Source organism: Xenopus laevis, chromosome 5L (genome assembly GCF_017654675.1).
Source record: "Xenopus laevis strain J_2021 chromosome 5L, Xenopus_laevis_v10.1, whole genome shotgun sequence".
Lineage (NCBI taxonomy): Eukaryota > Metazoa > Chordata > Amphibia > Anura > Pipidae > Xenopus > Xenopus laevis.
Window position 1 is genome coordinate 74,029,232 of NC_054379.1, and position 27,525 is coordinate 74,056,756.

General features: G+C 39.0%; 1 protein-coding gene across 1 annotated transcript in view; it reads right to left on the reverse strand.

Moving 5' to 3' along the window:
- slc2a12.L (solute carrier family 2 (facilitated glucose transporter), member 12 L homeolog) overlaps positions 1-13,486 on the reverse strand; it is a 37,379-nt gene extending 23,893 nt beyond the window's left edge. Inside the window, 1 exon segment of the mRNA NM_001096426.1 lies at positions 13,311-13,486. Within this exon segment, the coding sequence (NP_001089895.1) occupies positions 13,311-13,395 (85 nt within the window). The 5' untranslated portion in view covers positions 13,396-13,486.
- Positions 13,487-27,525: the final 14,039 nt, after the last annotated feature.

The window sequence follows — 27,525 nt, forward strand, 5'->3', positions numbered from 1 at the left end:
AATAAAGTCAGGGTTTTTGTCCAAAAATCTGATAAAAAATCTCGACTCGAGTCGAGTTTTTGCAGCAGCAATCATACGTTTCGCATTGACGCTCGATTTTGTTGTGCCATTTTTGAATTGAGTTTTTCGAGAAGAAGTATTGATAAATGAGTTAAATTTGTGGATGGGAGTTTGGTCGAGATAAACTCAAGTTTTAGTAAATAACCCCCATAGTGTTGGCTGAAATCCCACATCTGCAGAAATTAAAGATCTTTGCAAATCATATCTCCTCACAAAGTTACTTGGCTCACCTAATAGCAATAGGATATGTAATTTAAGCAGAGTAAGAAACCAATTAACCTTATCAGTAGTCCTGTACTTAGATATTAAAAGTCCTTGACAATCTGGTTTTGTTGTTCTTGTGCTAAGCCTTGCATCAACAGATAAGTGGTTTCTAATTACATTAAGACCTCATACACTACAGCTGGCCATACAGTATACGCACAGCTCTAGTTCTAATCATTCGTACACTCTGCCTGTCCATCATTTGGAGGTGGAGATCTTTCTGTGTATTGTGACTCACACTATTTTCTCAGCAATCCACTGTTATATATTTACATATTTACAGTTGCTGTGGAGTTTCCCACAATCCAACAGACAATATAAATATTCAAAGGAGACCCTGGTTTGGCCATGTTCTTCCAATGCCTGGGATCTTTACTGTGGCCCTGGGCTGTGAGCACATCCACTAGAGCAGAATATGGGCCTTTTGATTCTAGTTATGATTGTACTGTGCAGGAACATAGCCCTTACCAGCCACAGGGGATCCTTGTGAAAGATGAAAACGCTCACTAGAATAGTAATTAGTGAGGCGTTGCACTGGCCCTTGGGCCTTAAGTAAACTATTATAATCACTGGGGATGCCCAACTAATTGGTATTGCGCATTGATTAACATTTTTGTTCTCCTTTAACACATAAACCCTTTGTAGTTTAGAGGTTCCTTTTGTATATGGATAGTAATTATATGTATATATTTAGTTTTGAATGTAGTAAGTCAGGGACATTAATTTTTGACATTTGAAAAGAATTTTACCAAACGCAAGCTGTGCAGGTTGTGGCATGAACAGTCAAGTGCATATCTGCATGGAAAATAAATAGGGAATTTAAGCACCAGATTTCTGTGGTTTGATTTAAAAAACCAGGTGCTCAACAGGTCTCAAGATAACCGCCCAGCATGGCACATTTAACAAATTCCACCATGTGGGAACAGGTGAAGCAGTTGTCAAGGCACAGTCTTTCTAACAGATGCATTTGTGCTAATTGTATATCTAAGCTTATAGAAGGAGATCTCTCAAGAATTCTCTGTTGGGGGTCCTGTACCTCAGATAAATGCAACAAAACATTCACCTACTGCTTAGTAAACATATTCCTTGTTATTTCCTTTGTGCTTAACACATACAGCATATAAATATTTTGATTATTATCTTTGGGGTCAATTAAAGAGATGATTTTATTTATGCCTTGAATACAACAGGAAAGAACTGTATGTAATTGATTTTTAAAAGCTATAGACATTTTTCTGCTTGCACACAGATGCACATACAATTATATATATATATATATATATATATATTATATATATATATTTTTTTTCTTTAAATGCCGAGAAAGAAGAATATGCCCATCCCCTGTGTCTCTCAGATATAGATAATTTATATTTTGGGTATGATTACTTTAAAGTGATTCTGTCATGCTTTTTATGGCGTAGTTTTTATTTCTAAATTGCACTTTTCACTGGAAGTACTTCACTCTACCATATAAAATTTCATTCCTGAACTAATAAGTGTTTTTTTAGTTGTAATATTGGAGTGTAGACAGCCATCACAAGTCATTTTGCCTGGTAATTTTGCTTTCAGAAAGTAACTCTGAACTTAATAAGGTTGGAGCCATATTAACTAATACGGGGTTTAGATCCAAATCACATCATGTAGTTAATCTTTTTCAAAAAAGTGTCGAAACTCGAGTATAAGCCGAGTTTTTCAGCATCCAAAATTTGCTGAAAAAGTCTACCTCGGCTTATACTCGAGTCAGCGGGCAGTAGCTGAGATTGCAGTAACTTTTAATCATTCCTATACCAACAGTTCGCTTGGGGAGAGACTGCAATATCACACAGCGCCCTCTGTTGGTTATATGAAAGAATAACAGTGCGCCCTCTGTTGGTTATATGAAAAAATAACAGTGACAGAAATATCACACAGCACCCTCTGTTGGTTATATGAAAGAATAACAGTGCGCCCTCTGTTGGTTATATAAAAGAATAACAGTGACTGCAATATCACACAGCGCCATATGTTGGTTATATGAAAGAATAACAGTGCGCCCTCTGTTGGTTATATGAAAGATTAACAGTGACTGCAATATCACACAGCACCCTCTGTTGGTTATATGAAAGAAAAACAGTGCGCCCTCTGTTGGTTATATGAAAGATTAACAGTGACTGCAATATCACACAGCGCCCTCTGTTGGTTATATGAGAGAATAACAGTGACTGCAATATCACACAGCGCGCTCTGTTGGTTATATGAAAGAATAACAGTGACTGGAATATCACACAGCGCCCTCTGCACAAGGTAGTGGGACAGTGGGACAATGCACACAGTAATGCATTTGGCAATTCTCTGTCACCATCAACTTTGCAAAGAAGTCCGGTTGATCGCTGGGGGGTCCTCTTTGGCGGAATGTGCGCTGCTGGGAGACAGGGCTGTAGTTGTGTCTAGGCTTATACTCGAATCAATAAGTTTTCCCAGTTTTCGTAGGTAAAATTAGGTACCTCGGCTTATACTCGGGTCGGCTTATACTCGAGTATATACGGTAATAGCATTACATACTAATTTAGAATCTCAAGGAAAAAACACACACAAACATCATTTAAACTATAAAGAAAAACAGGCCCTAAAAAGCTTAGAAAATGACAGTGAAATTGTTATTAGAAACAATATGTGGGCCAAACAAGTCGACATTTAAAAGATAGAATTAAAGAACACATTCTTAACAATAAGGAATCACAAACACCAGTGGCTAGACACTTTGATGAATGTAATAATAGGACATCCTCCTTTTTGAGAGTTACTGGTATAGATAGAGCAGTTTCAAATATAAGGGGTGGGAATATACATATTGAGAGTTATTAAAAATTGAGACCAAATGGACCTTTCACTTAGGTACAAGGCAGCCCCTTGGTTTAAACTTTGATTTTGATGTTTCCTGCTATGTATAGCAGTCATTCCTCTTTTCCCTTTTATTAATTTACTTTGTATTTCACATTATATAATTAATACTCTGTATTCTGTAATTAAGATAACCCATGTAGTGTTCTGGACTGGGAGGTGTGTCCATTCCATTGCATCCTAGGATTTGTATATCTTCTTTGAGTGACACATAGGGTAGCACTGCCTACTCATTTCCCATTGGCCATTTCTCTTTTAAATACTGTATATGTATTGTTCAATGTTCAGCCTATGAGTAAGTTTCTTTGGCAGACACGAAACGTGTCAGGCCTGGTTCTTTATTATGGAAAATAATTGTAAGCTTTTTTAACTTTTTTAGAACCTGACTCTGGCTTTACTTTTTCGTGGGTCCAGGCTTGTGCCAGCCTCTTTTGACGTTTATGGTGTTTGACTCCCCTTGCTGAAGGTCTGGGGCGTGTGCACCCGGGCCCAACGTTTTCAGCGGTAAGCTCATATAAAACGCTTCTAAACGTAGCACATACAGGTTAAACAATTTGTTCAGTTTGCTTTCAGAAAGAGCCAGTGCTGCACAATGGAACTGCTTTCTAACAGCTGTTTCTCCTACTCGATATAAGTGAAGGTGTCACAGTGGGACCTGGATGTTTACTACTGAGTGCTGTTCTTATTTCTACCAGGGAGCTGTTATCTTGTGTTAGGGTGGTTACCTTCCCATTGTTCTGTTGTTAGGCTGCTGGAATGGGTAACAGGGATGGGATGATATCACTCAAATTTGCAGTACAGCAGTAAAGAGTGACTGAAGTTTATCAGAGCACAAGGCACATGACTGAGGGTTCCTTGGAAACTGGAAACTATGTCTAGCCCCATGTCTCACTACTAATAATGCTTGATCTCTCAGCCGCATTTGACACTGTAGATCACCCTCTCCTCCTCCAGTCCCTCCAGTCGTTTGGCCTTCGTGACACAGCCCTGTCCTGGTTCTCTTCTTACATCACCAATCGTTCCTTCAGTGTCTCCTACAATGGAGTATCATCTTCTCTCCTACCTCTTTCTGTTGGAGTTCCTCAAGGCTCTGTCCTGGGACCATTACTATTCTCCCTCTATACTTCCTCCCTTGGCAAATTAATGAATTCGTATGGTTTCCACTACCACCTCTATGCTGACGATACTCAGATCTATCTCTCATCTCCTGATCTCAACCCAGAACTCCTAACTCACGTCTCCTCCTGCCTGTCCGCTATCTCTACCTGGATGTCGCAACGCTACCTTAAATTAAACCTCTCTAAAACTGAAATGGTTCTCTTTCCTCCAACTAACACCAGTAGCATCCCCGAAGTATCCATCATAGTTAACAATTCCACTATCGCCCCCTCTCCCCAGGCCCGGTGCCTTGGGGTTATCCTAGATTCTGCCCTGTCTTTCACTCCTCATATCCAGTCACTTATTAAATCATGTCACTTCCACCTAAGGAACATATCCAAAATACGATCATTTATCACCCAAGACGCTGGCAAAATTCTTATTCACTCTCTCATCATATCGCGTCTAGACTACTGTAACTCTCTTTTAATTGGCCTCCCCCTCCAGAGACTGTCACCTCTCCAGTCCATAATAAACATTGCTGCGAGGCTCATACACCTCAGCAACCGCTCCTCCTCTGCCTCGCCATTCTGTCAATCCCTGCACTGGCTTCCGTTACCTTTCAGAATCAAATTCAAATTAATGACACTGACTTTCAAATCACTTCACAACTCTGCTCCACCCTACATCTCTGAACTCATCTCTATTTACTCACCCACTCGCTTACTACGCTCCTCTACTGACCTGCTACTCAACTCTTCTCTCATTACCTCCTCACATGCTCGCATTCAAGACTTTGCAAGGGCTGCACCCCTCCTCTCGAACGCTCTCCCACGGTCTGTCCGACTTTCTCCCAACCTTTCTGCTTTCAAAAAATCTCTGAAAACGCACTTCTTTCGAGAAGCCTACCCTCACTCTGCTTAACTACCAAACGCAACACCACATACAACACCACATTTCTCACCCACTTACTTCGATCTTGCCCACTCCCACACCTTGTGTATTACTCCCTTCCCTTTAGACTTTATGCCTATGCATAGGGCCTTCCTCACCTCTTTGTACCTGTATTGATTGTGATGTTTGTTACTCCATATATTCTATATATGTAATTCATGTGATGTAGTTGTATAATCACATTTACTTTACAGTGCTACGCAATATGTTGGCGCTATATAAATACATGTTAATAATAATAATAATAACAATGTCAGATTTCAAAATGAAATATAAAAAAATAGTTTACTCTTTTGAACAATGGATTTCAGTGCAGACGTTTGCTATTAACTGATTGATGCATTTTGAAAAAAACATGTTTTCCCTTAACAGTATCCCTTTAAGAGTTGTGTCCCGTAACAACATTGTACATTTGGACAAATGTTGCAATATAAAAATAGGTTATACTCTAATCTGTTAGAGACAAAGAAGTGTAAACAGAAGATCTATTATCCCCACTACTTACAGGTATTGTCTAGCAATATGAAAAGTTTAAATTGGGCTTACAGAATCCAAGGTACAAATAGTAGGAGGTTGCTTGGCGTGGTACTAGTAAGATAATATATTTTATCCCATGTGGCATATAGGAGTATTGTGAGAATACTAAAATATGAGAACTTCAATTTAAAAAAAATTAAAATTGAGGAATTTTGATATTTTTGATTTTTTTTTTCAAAATACCTTTGTCATACATTTTCAGTCACATTAATTGTAAATGAAATTGCAATTTAAAGCAGTTTTCCTTGCTGTACTCTGCACTTATGATTCTGTCTGTTAGTAGAAACCAGCTTCGAAGCCAGACCTATGAAGAAGCATAGAAGACATTGTGGGCAAGAGCTGGCTTCTGCTACATTGTTTCAATACTCTGAACCAGCAGTGAGTATAGAGAACAGCAACCAACATACAGATACTGCTTTCATTATCAATTCCATCTCCAAATAATAATAAAATAACTGGAACTCTCAAATTAATGTACATTGGAAAATGTCTAGATTATAGTTTATTTTGGTTTTACACCCTCTTTAACACCCGGCAGTGAAGTGGAAACTAGTTCTCAGTATTGCTTTTGAACAATACACCTCTTAAACCTCATATTATACATTCTGCCTCAATCTTAGAGGCCCATCTATCAACTTTCCAGTTTGCGCTTTGCAGCTGAAAAAAATTGCAACAAGACGTGTGACTTCTTTTCTGTAATGAAATGCTCTTTTATTGATTTATTTTTTTGCTAGTATATTTAAGAAAAAAATTGGGTTAAACACACAACCAATGTATTTAAATGATGTTCTACAATTTTGTCTGAATCCTTCAGATACATTTGCTTTTAACTTATATCGGATCTCAAAAGGTTTTAAGTGGAAAGGTTTCTAATACAAATTTTCATGATTTATTCATTTGATAAATTTTAAAGATTCAAGTTTGAAAAAATCAAACCCAAATATATTCTCAATTGCGTTTTTGTGGAAAAAAAGCCTTCTCAAAATGTTGATAAATTTAACACTTGGCGTGGGATGTTTAAGGAAGGCATGGAGTTGCCAATTTACTATTAAAATCACAATTTTAGTATAAACTGCTATAACACCTTCCTTCAGGAATTTACATGTCACTTGTAACACAAAATAGATGTGTCTTCCACATCTAAAACTCTTATTTGAATTATTTATTTTTGGAAGTATTCCCAAACAAGAAAGTTCTAAAAGTCCTTGCCAGAAAAAAAAACACCTGATTACAATATCCTTGTTTCTAACAGGGTTCATCCTGTTCTAAAATCCAGGCCCTTTACAGCATGCTGTGAGCGTGTGATAGTTAAGCAATAGCATTGCAGTTCTTTATTATTACTGGCATCCACAGTCAACTTTCCAGATCTGTTCAGCAGATCTGTGGAATATATTGGCCCTTTAGAAATACCCCTGGAGTGGAACAGAGCAGATTATCTTCACACCAGGTTAGGCGAAGGATTTATAATAAATACAGGTAGAACTGTGATGTCCTAAAGACCAGGTTAGGAAAAACTTTTTTTAGGGAACCTGCTAGTCAGCATGCATTTGTAACCTCTTCACTTTAGTGCAATCCTAAATGTTTGACATTCCAGTGCTACAATTTGTAAACAAATGTATTGACAGCCATGGCTAAACTGAGCAGATTTTAGAGTGAAAATGCAAACGTTCACATTTTCCACTCTGGAATCCAGTTAGTGTAGCTCCATTCAGACTAGGCAATTGCTATCAATGGGAGGAGTGGATGACAGCAGATCTGCTTTCCTCTACCTGTATATAAAATGTAGGCTGAGGAAAGATGATGATTTGCTTGGTGTGCCGGCGGTGGTAATTCAAGGGCTCTCCTACTTCAATAGACACACTGTAAGAGATTCATCAGAACAGAATGGTGGGGCACATTGGTACTTTACACCAAAATGCGTAAGTGCAAGGAGCAACTGTAGAAACAAGTAGCCTAGGCCCACCAAGCATGAGAGGAATGGTTTGCAGCACAAGTTTTCACTTGCAGGGGTATGTGGTGGGGTGGCACACAGAGGGAGTGGTGGCTTCCACAGGTGGGAAGGTGGGACCTTAAGGGGCAGCCCTAAGTGGTCCCTGTACACCTCAGTCTTGTTTATATTATATTGTGAACAATGTACCCCCTATTGTAAAGTATAAGCACATTATAAGTCACTGAGGAGTTCCAAAACCATATTTTTATACAGATTATGGAACATCTAAGGTGACTCCATATATTGTCATATTTTACAACGGGGTACATTACTTATTGTAATAAAAAAGTTTCAGTGAGGCTTGTGATACATTGGTGCTGCTGCCTCCTCCTTTGAAAAAAGTACATGGTCTCATTTAATAAGTGCAACCACTGTTGTGGTCATGTGCCTTTTGTAGTCATTATGTGCGATTCATTAAAGATACTTATGTCTAAAGCCACTCGTATTTGCAAGTTTTGGTGAGAAGAACCATTGTGCCCTGTCAGTGTGTTCAGATGAATCATGTGCAATGTGTTTATTTATGCAGGTGAATCATGGAGCTGCCAACACCTTGAAGGCCATTGTTTTGTAAAACCTCCTCTGGCACTGATCACAGCTTGTAAACACCTTTTGTATCCACTCATTTAATTCTTGCTTTAGGGACTTTGTCCACTCCTCTCTGCACATAATTTCTACTTCTAAGGTCTTCTTGGGCCATCTTGCATGTTTCAGATCTACCCACTGAGACATACCCTTAAACGAGAAGGAAAGCTACAGAGGCATTTTATTGCCAATAGATTGGCTGCAATAGTGTAAGCTAGAATGCTATATTTATTCTGTAGAATGTTTTCCATACCTGAGAAAAATCTCAAGAAGCTTTCTTTTTTTTAGGATAGCAGCTGCAGTAATAGCTTGGTGTGACATCATTTCCTGTCTGAGTCGCTCCCTGCTCACTCATAGCTCTGGCTCAGACTACAGCAGGGAGGTGAGGGGGATGGAGATGAGCAAATTGAGCATGCTCACGCCCGGGGCAAGGAGGAGCTGAAGGCAGGAAGTCTGATACAGAAGCCCATGTGTACACAATAGAAGGAAAGAAATGCTGTGTTTCTTTTTGACAGAGGACTCAGAGCAGCACTACTTTGAGGGGTTTTTCTGGTATATTAAGTGGGCCTTTCTGATAAGGCTTACTTCGTTTTAACTATTCCTTCTCCTTTAAATCCATATGCCTTATCCTCACCTGTGGATAACACAGCAACCCCCAGCACATGATTATACACCTTGACCCCTAACAAGTATTTCCCAATGCTAACAAACCCCCACTAGATTCCCCACCCACAGGCAGAGTAGGGCAGGCAAAGTATGTCACACACAGGCAGCATAGGGTAGCAGAGTATGGCACATACAATGAGCATTGGCAAGGAAGAGTATGTCACACACAGGCAGCATAGGGTGGCTCACACATGGAGCATAGTTGGACAGCAGTGGTCTATTATATTTAAGTCTGGGAACTGTGAGAACAAGTGACTCATAGTGGTTTTAAGGTATATTTAGGATCATTGTCATGCCCTTTTCAACGTCAGCTTCTTGGTTGGCTACACGTACAATGTTTTCTGTGCCACTGTCTGCCACACAACCCCAAAGCATAATCAATCTGTAACAGTTGGCAAGGTGTTTTTTAATCAGATTTGCTGCTACTTTTTTTGATCCAAACAACCCTTTTTTGTTTGTGGCCAAAGAGTTAAATTTTGACTACACCAGTCCATAGCACTTGTTTTCCTAAAACCCTTGCAGTATTTGAAAGAAGTTTGTGATGAGGTTGCAGGTATTTTTATTATCAATGTGTATTTATGAAGTGCCAACTTGTTCTAAAGCACTGCCAAGGCTTCCTCCTTATGAGTCTTCTATTCAGATCATGTCTGTGCAAGCAACATAACATTGGAACATTGCAACATTACTGTTATGTCAGCCAAAACTTCCTGCATGTTTATTGCAATCATATGAGAGTTTTTCAGGGTTTGACAGGGGAAAGAAAATTCTCTGTCGTAGTTTAATCAAGAAATACACAATTCATTCAGGGCCGGATTTACATAATGGGTGCCCCTAGGCCCACTGCCGTTCATCGCCCCCTGTCCCCTCCCCTTTATTCGAGGGGAAATTTTCATCAATGGGAATTTAAAAAATTATTGTATCTCCAGCACATTCCCAGTGTGTTTGAACCAATGTGGGTGTGGTTGGGCAGCATGCCGCCCCCCTAAAATCCTGCCGCCCCTAGGCCCGGGCCTAGGTGGCCTTTCAACAAATCCGGGCCTGAATTCATTTAACACAATACTAGCTTTTCTGTTGCATATAGTATATGAGTATGACTTTCTACTGTGCCTATTTAATATGGTAAGAGTGAATATAAGCTGTATGATCTGGACAGTGCTCTTTTGAACTAATTTTACATTTGAACCTTTAATTCTAAATTTCAAGCAAGGCCCCATTGCTGCAGGATGTAGATTTGTTGCTGTATTAAGGGAAATTCTAGGAATTTCTCATACTAATGTACTACTAATGTACTACATATGCTTTGGGGATGGTACATGCCATTGCACAACACGAGAAGAAGAAATAAAATTAATTTCCACTGCATATCAATCTCAAACTGATCAAGCTGTGTGTAAACCAATCATTCTGCCTTTTGTCTGTGTTACATTTTACTGTACACATTGTTGACCCTATTGCAATCACTCGTCACACATTCACATACTTTAGCTTGACCCGTAACCGGTCAGGTCAGAGGGTTCATTTGTTGATAGTGGGGCAGGGTAAAAAGTGCATAACACATATGCCTCCATTATTATTTATTAAAGTCATTGAAAAACTAAAATGGTAAATGTGGTCTACTAGATTGTCTAACAGGTGTCTGTATACCACACAAATACTTAGTGGGGACATGAATGACAAGCTTGACAAGTTCAGTAGGTTGTCGTCGTTGGCATTAGAGTCTATGATTTGTTGCCAATAATTATATAAAAACCCAATATATATATCTAATTTGGAAATTGAAATAAGATTTATAACTACCCCTCATCCCTACTGTTTGCTCTCCTTCCCTACATTCCCATTTGTTATTAAATGTTTGGACATACATGGGGGAATGTAATAAAAGTCGCAAAGAGCAAAACAATTAGCACAAATAAGAACAAAAGTCTCATTTTGCAATGTGATACTCTTCCTTAAACTGTTATTACGTTGCAAATTTTAATAGCACATTTAATTACACACCTTTAAGGTGTTGTAATCTTTTTGAGCAAACGTAACAACTTTTTCAGGAAGAAGTTTTATTACATTCACTGCGCACTGGCGCTAACTATAAAATTCGCAAACCTTCTTCCACTGTCGGAAGAGGTCGCTAAAGCTATATTAAATTCGCACAAAAGCAAATTTGTTCGCAAAGAGGCATAACTTTTCAAAATTGCGAATATTTTTCTGTTACCAACTTTTATTACATTCCCCCCACAGTATGTTAAAAAAGATTTAAGAATCTTCTTTCACCAATCAATCTGTAAAAAAGGCAATAAAAATAGACATCTATTGGTCTGAATTCAGATTGTCCTTCATGTTGAGATGGAACACAAGTATAACTGATTCACAATGGATTCCATTCCAGCACAAGTCCATATTGAATCTTTTGCATGTTAAAAACCATATTTTAGCCTAAATAAAAATAAATACAATTTTTCTTGATGGCCTACATTTAGTTTGATTAGATGTTGCAATAAAGGCTTTAGACCTCATGCAGATTAGAATTTTTAATGTGAGTTTAAGCTAGCTTGGTAAATTTACACACATCTTTTCCTAAGATAGTTACATACATCTGAGCTCCTGTTTAGAAGGAACAAACAGCAACTCAATCTAGTTGTGCAATTTGCAAATATACTTAAAGCCTTAAGGTGGCCATAGGTGTAACAATTACAATCTTTCCTGTGTGACCATTGTTTGTTTTCATTACAGATGTGTTAGAGCTGAATCATCAGATAAACAGATAGACACAGTAGAATTTAAACTGTATCTGAAGATTCAGCACTAACAGTGGTTGATGTTCGGGTACCTTCAAAGGCGCCCAATTAAAATTTTCTGGCCAGTCCGATTGACGAGCCAACCGATATCCAAGTCTTCTACACATACCGAATATCGTATGAAAATTTGTTTCATACAATATTATTGGTGCATCTATGGGAGTCTTCAAAGTGTGCCTTAACTAACCATTTCAGTAAACATTTGCTAGTCCAATCAATATTTGCACAGATGTTGCATTATATGTGTATTTCTGCATTTTAATAATGATTTTCTAAGCAACTTTTTTTTGCTGAACTACCGAAAAGTCAAAAACGGAGTGGTTATAGGATATCCTTAATTCTTTGAGCCCTTTGCCACAAACCTATTCTACTCCACCCATGAGCATTCTGACTCACATGCAGGGTGGAGTGGGGTCAATAGACCAATATTTTATAAAAACAAAGAATGTGAAGTTACGCTGTGTCTTTTTTGTGCGTCTGTGGCAGACTAATTTGAGTGAAAACATTTGGCACATAGGATCTTTTTCCTTGCCCTGAACAAATGCTATCAAAACTAAAAATATAAACACACTTCTCCCAATGCTTTTTGGGATGAATTTTATCTGTTTGATGATAACCAACACTCAACACAGCAACGTATGAATTATTTTGTCCCATTTTATGAAACAATTATACATTTAGAAGCCACACTATAAACAATACAATGTTGAATATACAGGTTTTTTTTCTAGACTCTTAAGTGGAATACAGGTATATGATGCATTATCTGGAAACCCATTAGCCAGAAAGCTCCAACATAGACTCCATTTTTCTCTAATAATACAACAGTACCTTGTTATTGATCCAAACTGAAATATAATTAATCATAATTGGAGGCAAAACAAGTCTATTGGGTTTATTTAATGTTTCAATTATTTGCATCTATTATTTAATTATGGAAAGATCTATTATCCAGGAAAACCCCAGGTCCCGAGCATTCTGGATAACAGATCCCATACCTGTATAGTGTATTTGCTCCATCAGCATTGCACATTACACAGAAATGTTTTTGTGTGTGTGTGTTTTAGCAGTGCTCTGGTTAGAAGTTATTTGGTTGTCCAATTTACCCTAGCAACCATGCAGCAGTTTGACTGAGAGACAATCAGAAGGCCTGAATTGAACGATAAGTAATAAGAAGTACCTCACAGAGCAAAAGGTTTTAGCAGCTGGGGTCAAACAAACAAAGGTGATTGAATGAAGTTGCAGAGAATGGCACATTCTATAACATAACAAAAGACAGGTGAAAGGTAAAATGGAAAGTGTTTAGTGCAATGCAATTTCTAATTATTACAGAAATCTATAGCAAATGGCAATTGGTATTCTAGAGCTTTCTAGATAATAGGTTTTCAAATAATAAATGCCATGTCCATCATTTATCAGCTCATTCTCTCTCTTTCATTTGCACCTCTTGCCACCCCAGAGTGAAAAAGCACACCTTCTTTTACCTGTTTGCCTTGGATTTGTCTGGGGATGGTCATCACTGCTTCTCTGCTGCAGAATGAGGTCCTGTGCAGTGCTGTGTGCAAGCATTCTCCTTGATAGCAGTGCCGGTGGCTAGAAGGAAACAGCTGTATGTCTATGGGAAAGATGCACTATTCTTTACTGAGACAGTCAGGGAGTGGATCCCTCCAGCATTGTTTGTTACAGGGCTACAGCCAGTTAAGTGCTAGTGTGAACAACTTTGTTTCCATTTCCAAATACTTTGCCCTTCAGTGACAGTCTGCAGCTAACTATTCATAGCAACCTATCAGCACTGACAGGGGAGGGGCATGTTCTAAAAGGATTTTTTTTTTGTCGTCACAACAGCCTGTAACATTAGGCATTTCAATCGCTTTCTCTTACACATTCTTTTGCGACAAAAGCCACACTTTTTTGGTGATGTGCACCTGCCCAAATCTGAAAAACACTGAGGAAAGCTGATACGACTCCTAAACAGACTTTTTGCTTTAGGGTGTTAGTAAACAGGTCAGTGCAGTTAGGCCAGATCAAAATAAAAAGTATAAACGTTGCACTGTTGACACTTATAAAGTGTTGAGTTAATACAAAAAATTAACCATCATCTTTATTTTCTCAGGATTGTCCATACTCTAAATTGTTAATGGGAAGATGGAAATATAAATTTTTCCCCACAGGCTGTAGCCAGTAAAAATGCACTGGTTATTTTTCCATAACGTGCCTGTTTTGTATAAGGCTTTTTCATTGGCTGCTTTGGTATGCTCAGCCCAGCAGAAGTTCTCTAATGATAACAAGGAATTGGCTGCGAAAGCACAGCATTAAAGTGTCTGTCATGGTTCGAAAATAATGTTTTTTTTACATAAAAAACAGCTAAATGTTTTATTAATAATTAAAAAGACTATGTTTATTAAAACACGTTATATTACAAATTATCTTCAAGTAAAAAAAAAACAATTACTCACTTAATTTAGTTCACTATGTAATATAAAATATAGGCAAAAAAAGATGTTTTTGCATACTGTCTGGTTGGGTATTCTGAGTTCAATCAGTTAACAAAGCATGGGGGGGGGGGGAGAGTGGCCTTCACATACAGTATTCTCTATCTCCCCTATTAATAACTTTAGCATCATGTATCATTTTTAAAAGTATAATTTTTACTTATCAGGCTGCTAAAATACTCACAAGGGAGCAACCCCCAGGGAGGGGGGTAGCTTTAAGGCTCATTTGCTTACATAAGAGCAATTTGCAATGTTCAATGTTTGTAACCCACAACGCAGTATGTTTTCCCATAATCCAAGTGTAATTGCTGCCCTGCGAAGAGTTTCTCCCAACGCAGTTGAGCATGTGTGTGGCAGCACTGTGTGTTAACATGACTTTAGTGTGTATTCTTTTGGCATACGTTTGCTGCATCTATTGACCTGAAAGTGACACAATCCCACTCTGAAAATCTGAAGTCAGAAGCATTTGCTACCACACTCACATATAAATGTGTTTGTTTTGCAGCATTGGGTACTATTACAGTTAGCACTCTGCATAATTATCTTGGAATTATGGGGGAAATGTTACCTTGTGGGTAACAAGGTTACTTGCATTCAAAATTGCACTTTGCACTCTGCACATGCATAAGTAAATTAGTATTACTAGCTCGTCGATCCACTTTGATAAATATTATTTGCATGTTTCACTCTGTTAGGGAGCTTTGTATCTTTTATTATACGGCCTAATAAAGTATCTAGTGAAATTAAAGTGTAAAGTAACTTCTCTAAGACTAAAGCATTGGGTGGTGAAAATGTTTAGAAAACTCAGAAAGTCAAGTCGCGTTGCTTAATTCTACTAGATACTGTATATCATGACCTGGATGAAGAAAAATCTTCATAGAAAAGTCTTAAAACTTTTAAACGGTGACAAAGTTATTGTGCCATGGTACCTCACATAATCTATTATTGCAATCCTTAAACATATGGATGGTCTAATTGGAATGGGGAAGGTTTTCACTAACGGGTCGGTCGATAATATCATGCATACATGGGGCAAAGGGAGTAAACATAAAACTTAGACATACAATTACTAACTTGTTTAGTGACATATATATATGAAATAATTACACTGACTTGTTTGACTAATAATACTTGTATTGGAGGAATCGTATATAGTGTTAAACACAGGTTCAGCGAGCTGTTGTCGGTTTTCACCCTAAGGGCAAGGGAAGACCAGACAATTTAAGGAGTTCTGAAGCTCACAATTTTAAGCAGCTCAGGAAACCAGGGCAAAGCATCCCAAATCCTCCACACACCACTGCCAGCTATGGTTTTGAAAGCTCTTGTTAGAAGGTTGCATGGGAATGCACATTTACAAATGGCACTTGCATTTCAAGCAGGTGCCAAAGAAGCTTGTCCGACGTAAAATTGCCATGTTTAAGCACCAGAAATCTCCCCATGTGCCATTGCCTGTGCATTCTGTAAATTATGTACAATTTCAGTATCATTAGGGTCCCTTTAAGTATGTTCAACACCCAATAACACTCACTGCAGTCACACAGCAGAGCCATCTGTGATAAAATATAAGCCTTACAATGTTTAATTATTACCTTCTTAACTAAAAAAAATTAATATTCCAAGAATGGGAAGCAAATCCTATTTAGCTGGTCATTAGAGAAGCTTTGCATTACTTGTATTTAAATAGTTTTTAGAGAAAACTGGGTCCAGCAGAAGGGGCTCCAACACTTTCTGATGCAAGAATATCCTTTAAGATGCAAATGAGAATGTCCTCCTTGGTGTTGCTGTCGAAGGGACAGATCCCAAGCATGTCCAGAGCTGAAGGCTGACTGCCTTCTTGAGCACGAATAGGAAACTAACTCACAAAAGTGCTATTTTCGATAAATCCTTTGCTCAGGCACTTTATTGTCTTGTAAACAATTTTGCACAACAAATGGGTGGAGCAGCTATTGTACAGGAGATTTTTGAACCATGCAAAGCAGTCCTTTATTTTTTTGTTAAAACATGGGTGTCTGTTGTGGTACAAAAACCTAGTGAGTTTTGAATATAGAACCCTTAATTAAAGGCTGATTATTGTACCACAGAAGACACTCATGTGAAGGGGTGTGAACTTTTTCCTTTTCTGTTGGTATTTTCAGCATTGGAGTTCTGCACTGGATTGGCGTTCACCCAATCCTCCTGGTTTCTTCCCAGGCCACATATAAGAGCAACAAAGGGGATGAGTCTAGGCAGGTTTTTCTTTTCTATTTTCTTTTCTACAGAAAATATGCTCCTTTCCCACTTGACTCTTAAAGGGATACTGTCATGGGAAAAAATATTTTTCAAAATGAATCAGTAAAAAGTGCTGCTCCAGCAGAATTCTGCTTGAAATCCGTTTCTCAAAACAGCAGATTTTTTTTATATTTAATTTTGAATTCATTTAATTAATTTTTGGGCTAGACATATTCACAATATCACACTCCATATGAGTCAACACTAAAAAAGCACTGGGAACAAGAATGCAGCATAAAGGGACATTTAAGTGTAGTAGATTATCGATTGTTGTTGTTCCACAATTTCCCAATCTTACTATAGGGTGTCAGGTTACTCCTTACATTCACGTGTGTGCTTTAAGGCAGCCATCTCAAATCATTTTGCCTGGTCATGTGCTTTCAGAATGAGCCAGCGCTTTAGGATGGAACTGCTTTCTGACAGGCTGTTGTTTCTCCTACTCAGTGTAACTGAATGTGTTGCAGTGGGACATGGATTTTAATATTAAGTTCTGTTCTTAGATCTACCAGGGAGCTGTTATCTTGTGTTAGGGAGCTACTATCTGGTTACCTTCCATTGTTCTGTTGTTAGGCTGCTGGGGGGGGGGGTAGAGGGGGTGCAGTACAGCAGTAAAGAGTGACTTTATCAGAGCACAAGTCACATGACTGGGGACACCAGGGAAACTGACAACCACAGTTTCTGGGGTTCCCCTTTTGTTCAGACTCAATATTCCCGTTTCTCCTCAGGTAGAAATTCGCAATATCAAAGTCCATGTGAGTCAGCGCTAAAAAAGCTTGGGGAACAAGAATGCAGTATAAAGGGAAATCTAAGTGTAGTAGATTATCGATTGTTCGATATCAATCTTACTATAGGGTTACTCCTTACATTCACCACGTGTGTGCTTTAAGGTAGGTACTTATAAACGTTTAACTTTAAAATGCACTCATCAAAAAGAGCAAGATGGGACTGTTAGTATGACTATGAAGATTTTCATTCATCCAGTTCATGGTATATCTAGTATAGGTAAATCTAAAAACAACTGGACTTGCTGAGTAATCAATGAAGACATTTCACTACTCATCCGAGCAGCTTCTTCAGTTCAACTGACTGGTGTGGGAAGTTCTCGTCATATAAACTCTTCCACTAATCCAATCACAATGGCACATTGTAACTCTTCAAAGAGGTGCTATTTGAAGAAATTCACAGAGGTGTAGATTCTGTGTAGTTACTGTGATAGGATTATCCAATGTGTCATGCAACTCCTAGAAAGAGGTGTTACTTGTGAGAGTTGCATGAATAGATGTGTGAAGTGTTCCGAAACCGCCAGGGTACAGATGTTAGAACAGCATTATATGTAGCATACAGGTGGTGTCAAAGGCCCCGGCCTCTGTTCAGGGATGGTTTCTCCACCTTGACATGAATCGCCTCTTTCACGCCTAATTCAAACCAGCGGTCTTCTTTATCCAATATTTGGACCTTGCTATCTTCAAAGGAGTGTCCCTTGTCTTTTAGGTGTAGAAAGACAGCTGAGTCTTGCCCTGTAGAGTTCGCCCTCCTATGCTGAGCCATTCACTTGGTGAGCAGTTGTTTTGTCTCCCCAATGTATAGATCTGTGCACTCCTCGCTACACTGGACTCCGTATACCACATTGCTTTGTTTTTCTTTAGGGTTTGGATCCTTTGGGTGTACCAGTTTTTGTCTCAGTGTGTTGCTAGGTTTGAAAAAAACATACAATGCTGTTCTAACATCTGTACCCCGGCGGTTTCGGAACACTTCACACCCATTCATGCAACTCTCACAAGTAACACCTCTTTCTAGGAGTTGCATGACACATTGAATAATCCTATCACAGTAACTACACAGAATTTACACCTCTGTGAATTTCTTCAGATATCACCTCTTTGAAGAGTTACAATGTGCCATTGTGATTGGATTGGTGGAAGAGTTTATATGCCAAGAACTTCCCACACCAGTCAGTTGAACTGAAGAAGCTGCTCGGATGAGTAGTGAAACGTCTTCATTGATTACTCAGCAAGTCCAGTAGTTTTTAGATTTACCTACTGTTAGATGTTGCTTCATACTATTCGAGATGTAGAGCGCAGATATATAGTGTAAAACCTTTTCTTACACATATATAAAATTTCACAGATCACACTCACATTTGTGACGTTTTAAAACAGGCGCATCAAATCCCCTCTCTTCCTCGAATGTCCATGCTACTTCCAAATTTAGAATTGGTATTGCGGCTTGGATCTGACCCACGTTGCTTCCACACACAATGTTACACTTTCGGGACGCTTGGGAATGACGTCAGCTGCCTTCGCATTTCATCGCTCAAACATAGTAGAGAGTCAATAAATTTCAATGGCGCCACTCCCATCTGCATGTTTCATCTTGATCTCGGGAATCTCTACAAACACTATGAATCAACATCTCTGAGCCCACATCCCGATCACTGGACCTCACTGGTCCAGTGATCGGGATGTGGCTGCAGGGCTGCCTACACACCAATATTACAACTAAAAAAAATACACTTTCTGGTTCAGGAATTAAATTTTACATGGTAGATTGAATTATTTGCAATGTAAACAGTGTAATTTGGAAATAAAAACTACATCATAAAAATTATGACAGAATACCTTTAAGCTTTGGTTGGACTTTGGAGTGCAGTTTGGGAGTAAAGACAGCACTGGGCTTAATTGGAAAGGAAAGTTGGATGCTGTTGATGCAAAACATTCAGAGCTGGAAGAACTGGAAATTTTGCTCAGTGGAAAGAGTGAGACTTATCAAGGCTGTTCTGGTCTCTGCCCTTCTGTATCTGCTATTTTGTTTATGCTTTTACAGATGCTGTGCAGAAGCAGGCTTGATGTACCTGTTGATGAAAGAGGGTTAGGGGATATGTGTCCTATGGTCTACTTTGGCAGTGTTTTTCTAAAGTTTTTTTTTTGGAACCTGGGTTAAAGAACCAACATTCCATGGGAAAGCAGTGTTAGGACATGGCCAATCCCTTTTTTTAGAGTTTGATTACAAGAGGATAGAGTGAAGTGGGTGCACGTGTGACACGGTAATTTACCATAGCACCTTGGTCTCTCATGAAGGTAATCATCAGAATAGGTAAACTCAGCACAGCCTCCAGTAGTTAGCTTTATTTAAGTGTGCTGGGGCTTAACACCTGGGAATACCTTGGCAAAGATCATTAGATATTTTAACAGAAGGTAGTTGCCTCTCACGCTCTGTTGACCTGGCCTTGCTTACCAACGTAAAAATAAAAACATGTAAACGTGCAAGATAAAGAATTCACATTTTTTGTATTTTTAACCTATAAACTGATAATAAATCAGCCCCCAAATGACAGATAGAAGTGAGTAAAATTGCACATCAAATTAGAAAAGAATTTTAACCAATTATTAATCAAATGTTATGCTGGTGCACAACAAGACACTTCAGGAGATAATGTTTTTTATGCAGATATTCAGCAGTAAATAGGTTTCGGAATGGTCAGTCCAGTTAGGACATTTCTATTTTGCAAGTGTCTCATGTTTCAGTGTTTTTTTTGTATGGTGAGCAAATTAGACAATGTAAACGTATCTTTGCTTCTGCTTATCATTTTATTGTACTAGTAAATAGTCTGTCTGATAAGTGTACTCGTTGCATCCGCAATAAACGAGCAAGGTTTAACCTGCTGAACTCACCCATGCTGTGCCGGTGTGTCTTGTTCCTACGTTGTTTCTGAGGTTGCCCATTCCCTCTAGCATCGAGCACCTGGGAGTCGCTGAAGTCTGGACGGCCAGGGTGTGCGAGTGTAAGTCTTTCTTTTTGATAAGTGTACTTGCCTAAGGGTAAGGACACACTGGACGATTTGTCGCCAACGTTTTTAAAAAGCAAATCGCGGAGACATATCGCTCGTTTTGTCTCTGAACAAAACCAAATGAAAGACGCCAGCTCCTGTGCCCACAGCGCGTTTGTGAATCGCCTGTAGCTCCAAAACGCACTGAGACCCTTTTCCGAGCGATTTATCAGAAATAGCATGTACTTAGAAAAGCACTGAAATCTCCTAGACACGCACACACATACAGATAAGTAGCAGCAATTGTATTCAAATTACAATGCGAACGCAATGACGCAAGAACGCAAGAACGTAAAGACACCAGGTTACAGCGGGAAGCACAAACCGTTTCCGGTTTGGGTGGAGCACGTACCGCACAGAGTAATGGGATACAAATCGCTCTGTGCCAATAGTCGCTGTGAATCGTCTGTTCAAAAAAGATGATCGTCTTGTCGACGCGATTTACTTTTTTAAAACGTTGGCGACAAATCGTCCAATGTGTCCTTACCCTAAATGTTAGCTCCATGCATTAGATATGCACTTATCTCAGAGATACTGTTGTGTGATATGCTAGGAAAGCATATTGCTCAAAAGAACCCTGTCATCAAAATACAACTACCTTGATTGTATTTGTATTTGAGCTAACAGCCCAATATAAAGAAGCAACTTCAACACATAGTCTAATTTGACACTTTGTGGAGAAGCGTCCGTAACAGCATTTTGCAGCTCAAACTGACTTCAATGGAAAGCATGTGAAAGTGAAAGTGTGAGTACTTTATACACTGTTTACACCGTCCCTTCCTCGTGGCTCCTATTAAAGTCAGTGGGAGCTTTGTAAGGCAGTCCTGGGGGTTCCCCGCTGGCAGAAAAACACAAATAAAGAATCCACCCTGGGTGTGATTAGCCAAAGCCTGCATGTATAGAAAAATATTGCTGAGAGGGGAATAACAAGTAATGAGATTACTTTACAGGGCAACCCTTTTGAAATAAAAAATAACAAAGGTGATACCATTATTGGCTAAATAATATAATCATAGCAAGCTTTCAGAACATTTTAGTTCCTTTTTCAAACTGATTACAATGAATCTGAGGTGTTCTCTGGTATACTGTATATATCCTACATTCAGCTCACAGGACAAATGACCAACAAACAGAATATCAATCTGTGTGTAAGGTGTCAAAGTCATTTATGAGGGGATCTGCAAGAGACAAGCAGATAAGGTACAAGATAGGATCGGTCAAAGAGGCTGAATATAAATTAGGCCTGAATTAATGGAGTGTGTTGAATAAAAGGAATTCCATATGATCTCTCAGTCCAGATCCACGCATGTTGGTATTTCTGACCTGGCCCAGTCCTTTCCACATAAGTCCACATAATTAGCCATAAATTCAAGGCCCAGGTTTAGACCCTTCTCCAAAGAACTGAAAGATTCCATTAGTTTGTACTCCTTTGTGTATTTCTCTTTCTCAGACTTTGCACAGTCTCTTCTATATACAGTCCCCCTGTTATGCATTTAGTGCATTGTATCAAGTACACTACATTAGAAGAAGAACAGTTCTAGTGGCCATGGATGCTGTACTCCTCTTATGTGTCCGGAATTTTGTCTGAAGTCAGGTTGTGTGTGCAGGTTTTCCACAGGGGTATGTACCATTTTTAGTGGGGTGCAATAAGGCACTTCTTGTTATTAGTGTTTTTAGGTTGGGAGGCTGGGAGTGGTGGTTCTGGCAATATGCTTTTGATCCTCTTGTCCTTATGACGTGTACCCTGTAGATTTTTCTGAGGGTCCTTAGTTGTGGATTGTATGTGTGGATCTGCACTGAGAGGTCATATTGAATTCCTTTTATTCCAAACTTCATTAATTTAGCCCTTATTTATATTCAGCCTCTTTGACCCACACTATCTTGCACCTTATCTGCTTGTCTCTTGCAGATCCCCTCGTAAATTACTTTGACACCTTATACACAGATTGATATTCCTTTTGTTGGTCATTTTGCCTATGAGCTGAATTTTGGATACAGATATATACCAGAGAACACCACAGCTTCATTGTAATCAACTTGAAAAGGGGACTAAAATGTTCTGAAAGCTTGCTATGATTATATTAGTTAGCCAATAAAGGTATCACCTTTATACCACTTTGTTATTTTTTTTTCAAAAGGGTTGCCCTGTAACATTTTTACTGGCTAACACAGTACAACTTTACATGAGAGTATTTTAAAAATGTTACACAATTTGTAACAGATTATATATAGAAAGTTTTGTATTTCCCTGTTATGAAGCTTATATAATATTTTTGTTTTAATGATAGGTCCCTTTTATAAACAAATAAATACAGTGATTTTGTAGAGCTAAAAATAGTTTTACAGAGGATAGGGTACTGTTGCTAATCACCACTATACTTTCATACTCTCCAAAAGGGACATAGATTGCCAAACGTCCTGTCAGGCATAACAGCATCCTTGTTCTGCATCTCACTCATTTTTTAATTGGGCAACACACTGGGCAAAATCCATCAATAAATAATGGGCGGTGTGTTCACCCTAAGCTGTGATCTGGAGTTAAAAGAAGAGTACCCATAAACCAATTTGGAGTGCACATGATTTACTACTTGCCCAGACCCACTCACTTCACTGCATAGCTTTTAAAAAGCACACACAAGAGATTTGTCTCTGCATATACAGTAATCTAAAAAATATTAGCGGCAACACAGGCGGGCAGAGGTTAGATGCTGAATGAAGACACTGTGTTAGATATTACCAAGTTTGCTCAACCAGGCAGATAAATGGCACCATTTTTTTCGGTTTCCTTAAAATATAACAGGAAAAACCTAAGCGGCACACTAGCGGTTGCATCAAAGGTGAAGAATTTATATACCCCTCTAAAATGTTAGGCAGGCAAAGTTTCGGACCCCACTGGGATCCTTTCTCAACTCTCCTTAAAATATAACAGGAAAGTCTTATATCAAACAACGTTAATTAAAGGAAATGTAAACCTTGTAAAAAAAATCTGTGTAAAATTGCTCAGAGTGCCTTTCTAAGCACTTTGTTAGTTTATTGTGTTTTCTGTTTCATTAAGCTGTTTTAGACTGAATCTAAAGAACTTTGTAACAAAAGCACCACCTGCTGGTTAGTTTTGTCTACCTAGCAAAGCAACATTGGGGGAAATTTACTAAACGGGCGAAGTGGCTAACTTTGGCTAAAATTCGCCGGTGTGACGTAATTTCGGCACTTCGCCAATTTACTAATGGTAGCTGGCATAAATTCGCTGGCATAATTTCGCCAAGGAGATAAACTCTGGCGCAACTTCGCCCTCTAACGCCAGGCAAATTTTCAGTAGTGTTACTACGCAAATTCAAGTTTTTGATATTAATGAACGTTACCTCTATCGCCAGACTTGCCTTCGCCACCTCAGACCAGGCGAAGTGCAATAGAGTAGATAGGACTTCCTCAAAAAAAAGTTGAAGATTTTCTAAGTCCCAAAAAACGCTGATGTTTTTTCCTATTTAAAGGGTGAAAAAGATCGTAAATTTTTTTTGGGGGTACCCTCCTTTCCCCCTATATTTGCTAACATATGGCACCTAAACTATACTGTGGGCACATGTGTAGGGCATTATAACAACTTTATATAATTTTATTAAGGTTCCCTGGCCTTGTGTAGTGTAATGTATTTGCTGCAGCATATACGGCCATTGTACTTTAACTGCACGCCGTATGCTAATTAGCCATCGCTAGCTTAACTTCGAACTGCTGATCGTAATTTCGCTGGCGTAATTTTGCCAGCGATTGTTACCCTGTGTGCAACTTCGGATCTTCGTGAATTAGTGTTGTCCAGGCGAATTTACGCCTGGTGAAGTGTTGCGATGTGCGCGAAGCCAGCGCTGGGAATTTTCAACGGTTAGTGAATTTGCCCCATTAGCTCTTTCTGCCTTCTGGACATGTTCTGACTAGCAGGTGGCACTGTTGTTACGCAATTCATTATATTAGTAGCTTAAAAACAGCGTTATAGTTTTGAAATGAAAAAAAAAAGGAAATTACAAAAGAGCCATTTTTTAAGGTTTACATTTCCAGAAATCCAGAGATGTGTTCTGGCTTTCAACTGCCTGGGAGAATGTATCATTTTCACATCAGGTGGCTGATCACACAAAGAACCAGGATACAGTAAAGTAGAATAAAATAACTTGCTCAAACAGGGTAAATCCTGTTAATCTGGGTTTCTCTGGTCACTGTTAGCTAAATTTATGTAGGAAATGAGGAAACAATTTGCCAAACATCACTATATTAAGTATGTTTACATCCAGCTGCTCAAAGCAGATTATCATTCTCTGGCTTTTCTAACATTCTTGGAATAGTTCAGAAATTAAAAGTAGTTGGTACTTGCTAGTGTTGTGATTTTGCTAATTCTCCTGTACTCTTAAGACTTTGGCTAGTCTTGGCAGGGAGGGGTTATTCCTTAACTCTCTAGATGGGCACATTTACCAACACTGGGCAAAACTACATCAGTGCAGTAACCTGCAGCAACCAGCATGTTATTTGCTTACAGCATTCTACAACTGTCTTTACCTTGGTATTTTTTCCTCACTGTGTCAAGTTAATAGAATCGTTCATTAGTCCATGCAGGAGTCTTGGAATATTGTTGACCATAGATACCCTAATTTGGACAGTTTGGCCAAAATTGATCATACTGACCAACCATACTGTGCCAAGCCAATAGGATTACAGATAAAGCTGTCAAGTTTAAAAAGCTATTGATGTCAGTAAGTGCATTGTTCATTGTTTGTCTCATGAGCACAGAAGGGGCAGAAAAAGCACCCCCTGTTAGTACTAATGTACAAGACACTTCTGTCACTGTGCTTTGCACATCATCCCTGTAAGTAAGGGGTAGGGGCAGCAGGGAGGATGCCTACATGCCTGCCCCGCCTCTCTGAGTACTTCTGATTGCAGACAGTGCTGTATTTATGTGGGCGGCCACAAGTCTTCAAGACCTGCAGCAATTATTTTAAGCAGAAATGCAGTATGCAAAGTGCCAAAAAATGGTGGATTCTACTTGTTTTGTGCATACTGCTTTCCAGTTTTGAAATGAGACCTATGGCATCTGCCTGCTTTGGTCATTTAAATGGCTAACGTATGGACACCTCTCAATTTATAAAACCATTACCTTCATAACTTGGCTAGTGCTAAATATGTCTGATTTACAGAAAAAAGTTGGAGCAGGTTGCATGGTCAATCTGAAGAGAAGCAGAAAGCAGCAAAACTTTTAAGAAGCAATTGATGAGCATGCATAGCCACTGTACATATTTATCACATGTACAACTGCTTCACTTGGCTGTATATATATATTAACAATGTAATTATCAACACAAAGTAATAGAAAGCAATGTCTCAACTAGTGGTGTCCGGGAGTGCCAATTTAGTGTGAACATGAGCCTGCATGATTTGATTTAACCATGGTGATGTTAAGCCTATCACTATGGCCACAAGCAGAAACATGTTTGCTGTGCAAATCCTCTTACTAAAATGACAACCAAAATTTTTTATATTGGCAAATAACTATATATATATATATATATATATATATATATATATATATATATATATATATACACAACCATAAAATACCGGCACTCACATATGGCAGTGTAAAGAATGCCTGGGTGGAATGCCTATGCAGTATCACAAAAGTAAATGGATGTAGGAATGAGTTTGTACCCGCAGGTCTTATACCAGGGGTGCCCAAACTTTTTGCAATGAGGGCCAGATTTGGTGAGGTGAAAATGTGTGGGGGCCAACCATTCAGCCCGGCATTCTTTGAACCATTAGTATTAAATTACAAGAATCGAGTAACCGTAGCAGTCATATTTGGGCACATTAGTGAAATGATCTGCCACTTGGTCTATACTGCTGCCTGTATGCTGAAGGTGTTAGAAATAGACATGTAACGGCACGCAGTGATGCCATACTTCTTTAGTTTACTGTACTGGTACATCAGTACGTCTATTCACACCTTCAGCCCTAAAGAAGTATGCGAAAACATTGCGTCTCTACATGCCAGTTCATGTCTATTGCGAACACCTTCAGCACATAGGCAGCAGTACAGTGCCTTAATATTTCTGCTATGGGATTCCTGATTGTACTCTGCTGGGGGGCCTCATTATTATTAATTTCATGATGGAGGCTGAGGGCTGGTGTAAATTTGAAAACGGGCCGCAATTGGCCTCCGGGCCGCACTTTGGACAAGCCTGTCTTATACAAAAAAAAAGTGTGTTTAATGAAACACATACAGTTTATGGACTTCCTCTATTATGGACAGCCCTGTGTTCACACTATTCTTACGACACATATGCAAGTGCCTTAATTCGCTAAGACATATAAAAACACAGACTTAGATGGGTGTTATGTCTGCTACCCTTCACATTATACACTGATATTCTCTCGTGCCCCCCCCCCTCATTCCAGTGGGGAACCACACCCAGTATCCAGCAGGATATATATAGGTTTTGAGGCAACTTCTGTCCACTGCACAAACTATATATTTTTAGCCTTGGGAACATCGGAGTGGCAATCTATAATAACTCTTTTACACATTAGGTGATTGTTTGCCATAACTTGCTTTGTTCTGGTGTCTTTGTTTCGGATTGTCTGGTTTTGTTTTTGTTTTCTACCTCTACCTATTTTCTATTTTGCTGTTCCCTCTCTTCTTCTTTCCTTTTGACACTTAGGTACAATATAGTCTGGGGCCACAGTAATTTTGTGATAATTTTTGCCACTACCATTGATTTCACTGCTTTGCCCTGGCGTGGGATTTTTACTAGATACTTGTCTATGGACAACACAACGCCCTAAATCAGGGCTGTCCAATTTGCGGCCCGTGGGCTGACCCCTCCTTGTGTGACACCCAACAGCAGTCTGCCTGCTGTGTCCTCTTACCATGTATAAACTTTAAAAGGTATCAATACTGAGACTAACTGGCCCCTGCATTGTTTACACCTCAAATTCAGACTGTAATCCCCTGTATTGTTCACACATGTTATCCCCCCTGAATTGTTCACACACGTGTAACACCTCTTTTGTTCAAAGCCCTGTACTGTTCATACCTCAGTCCCAGACTGAAACTGCCCACGTTGTTCAGCTCTTCAC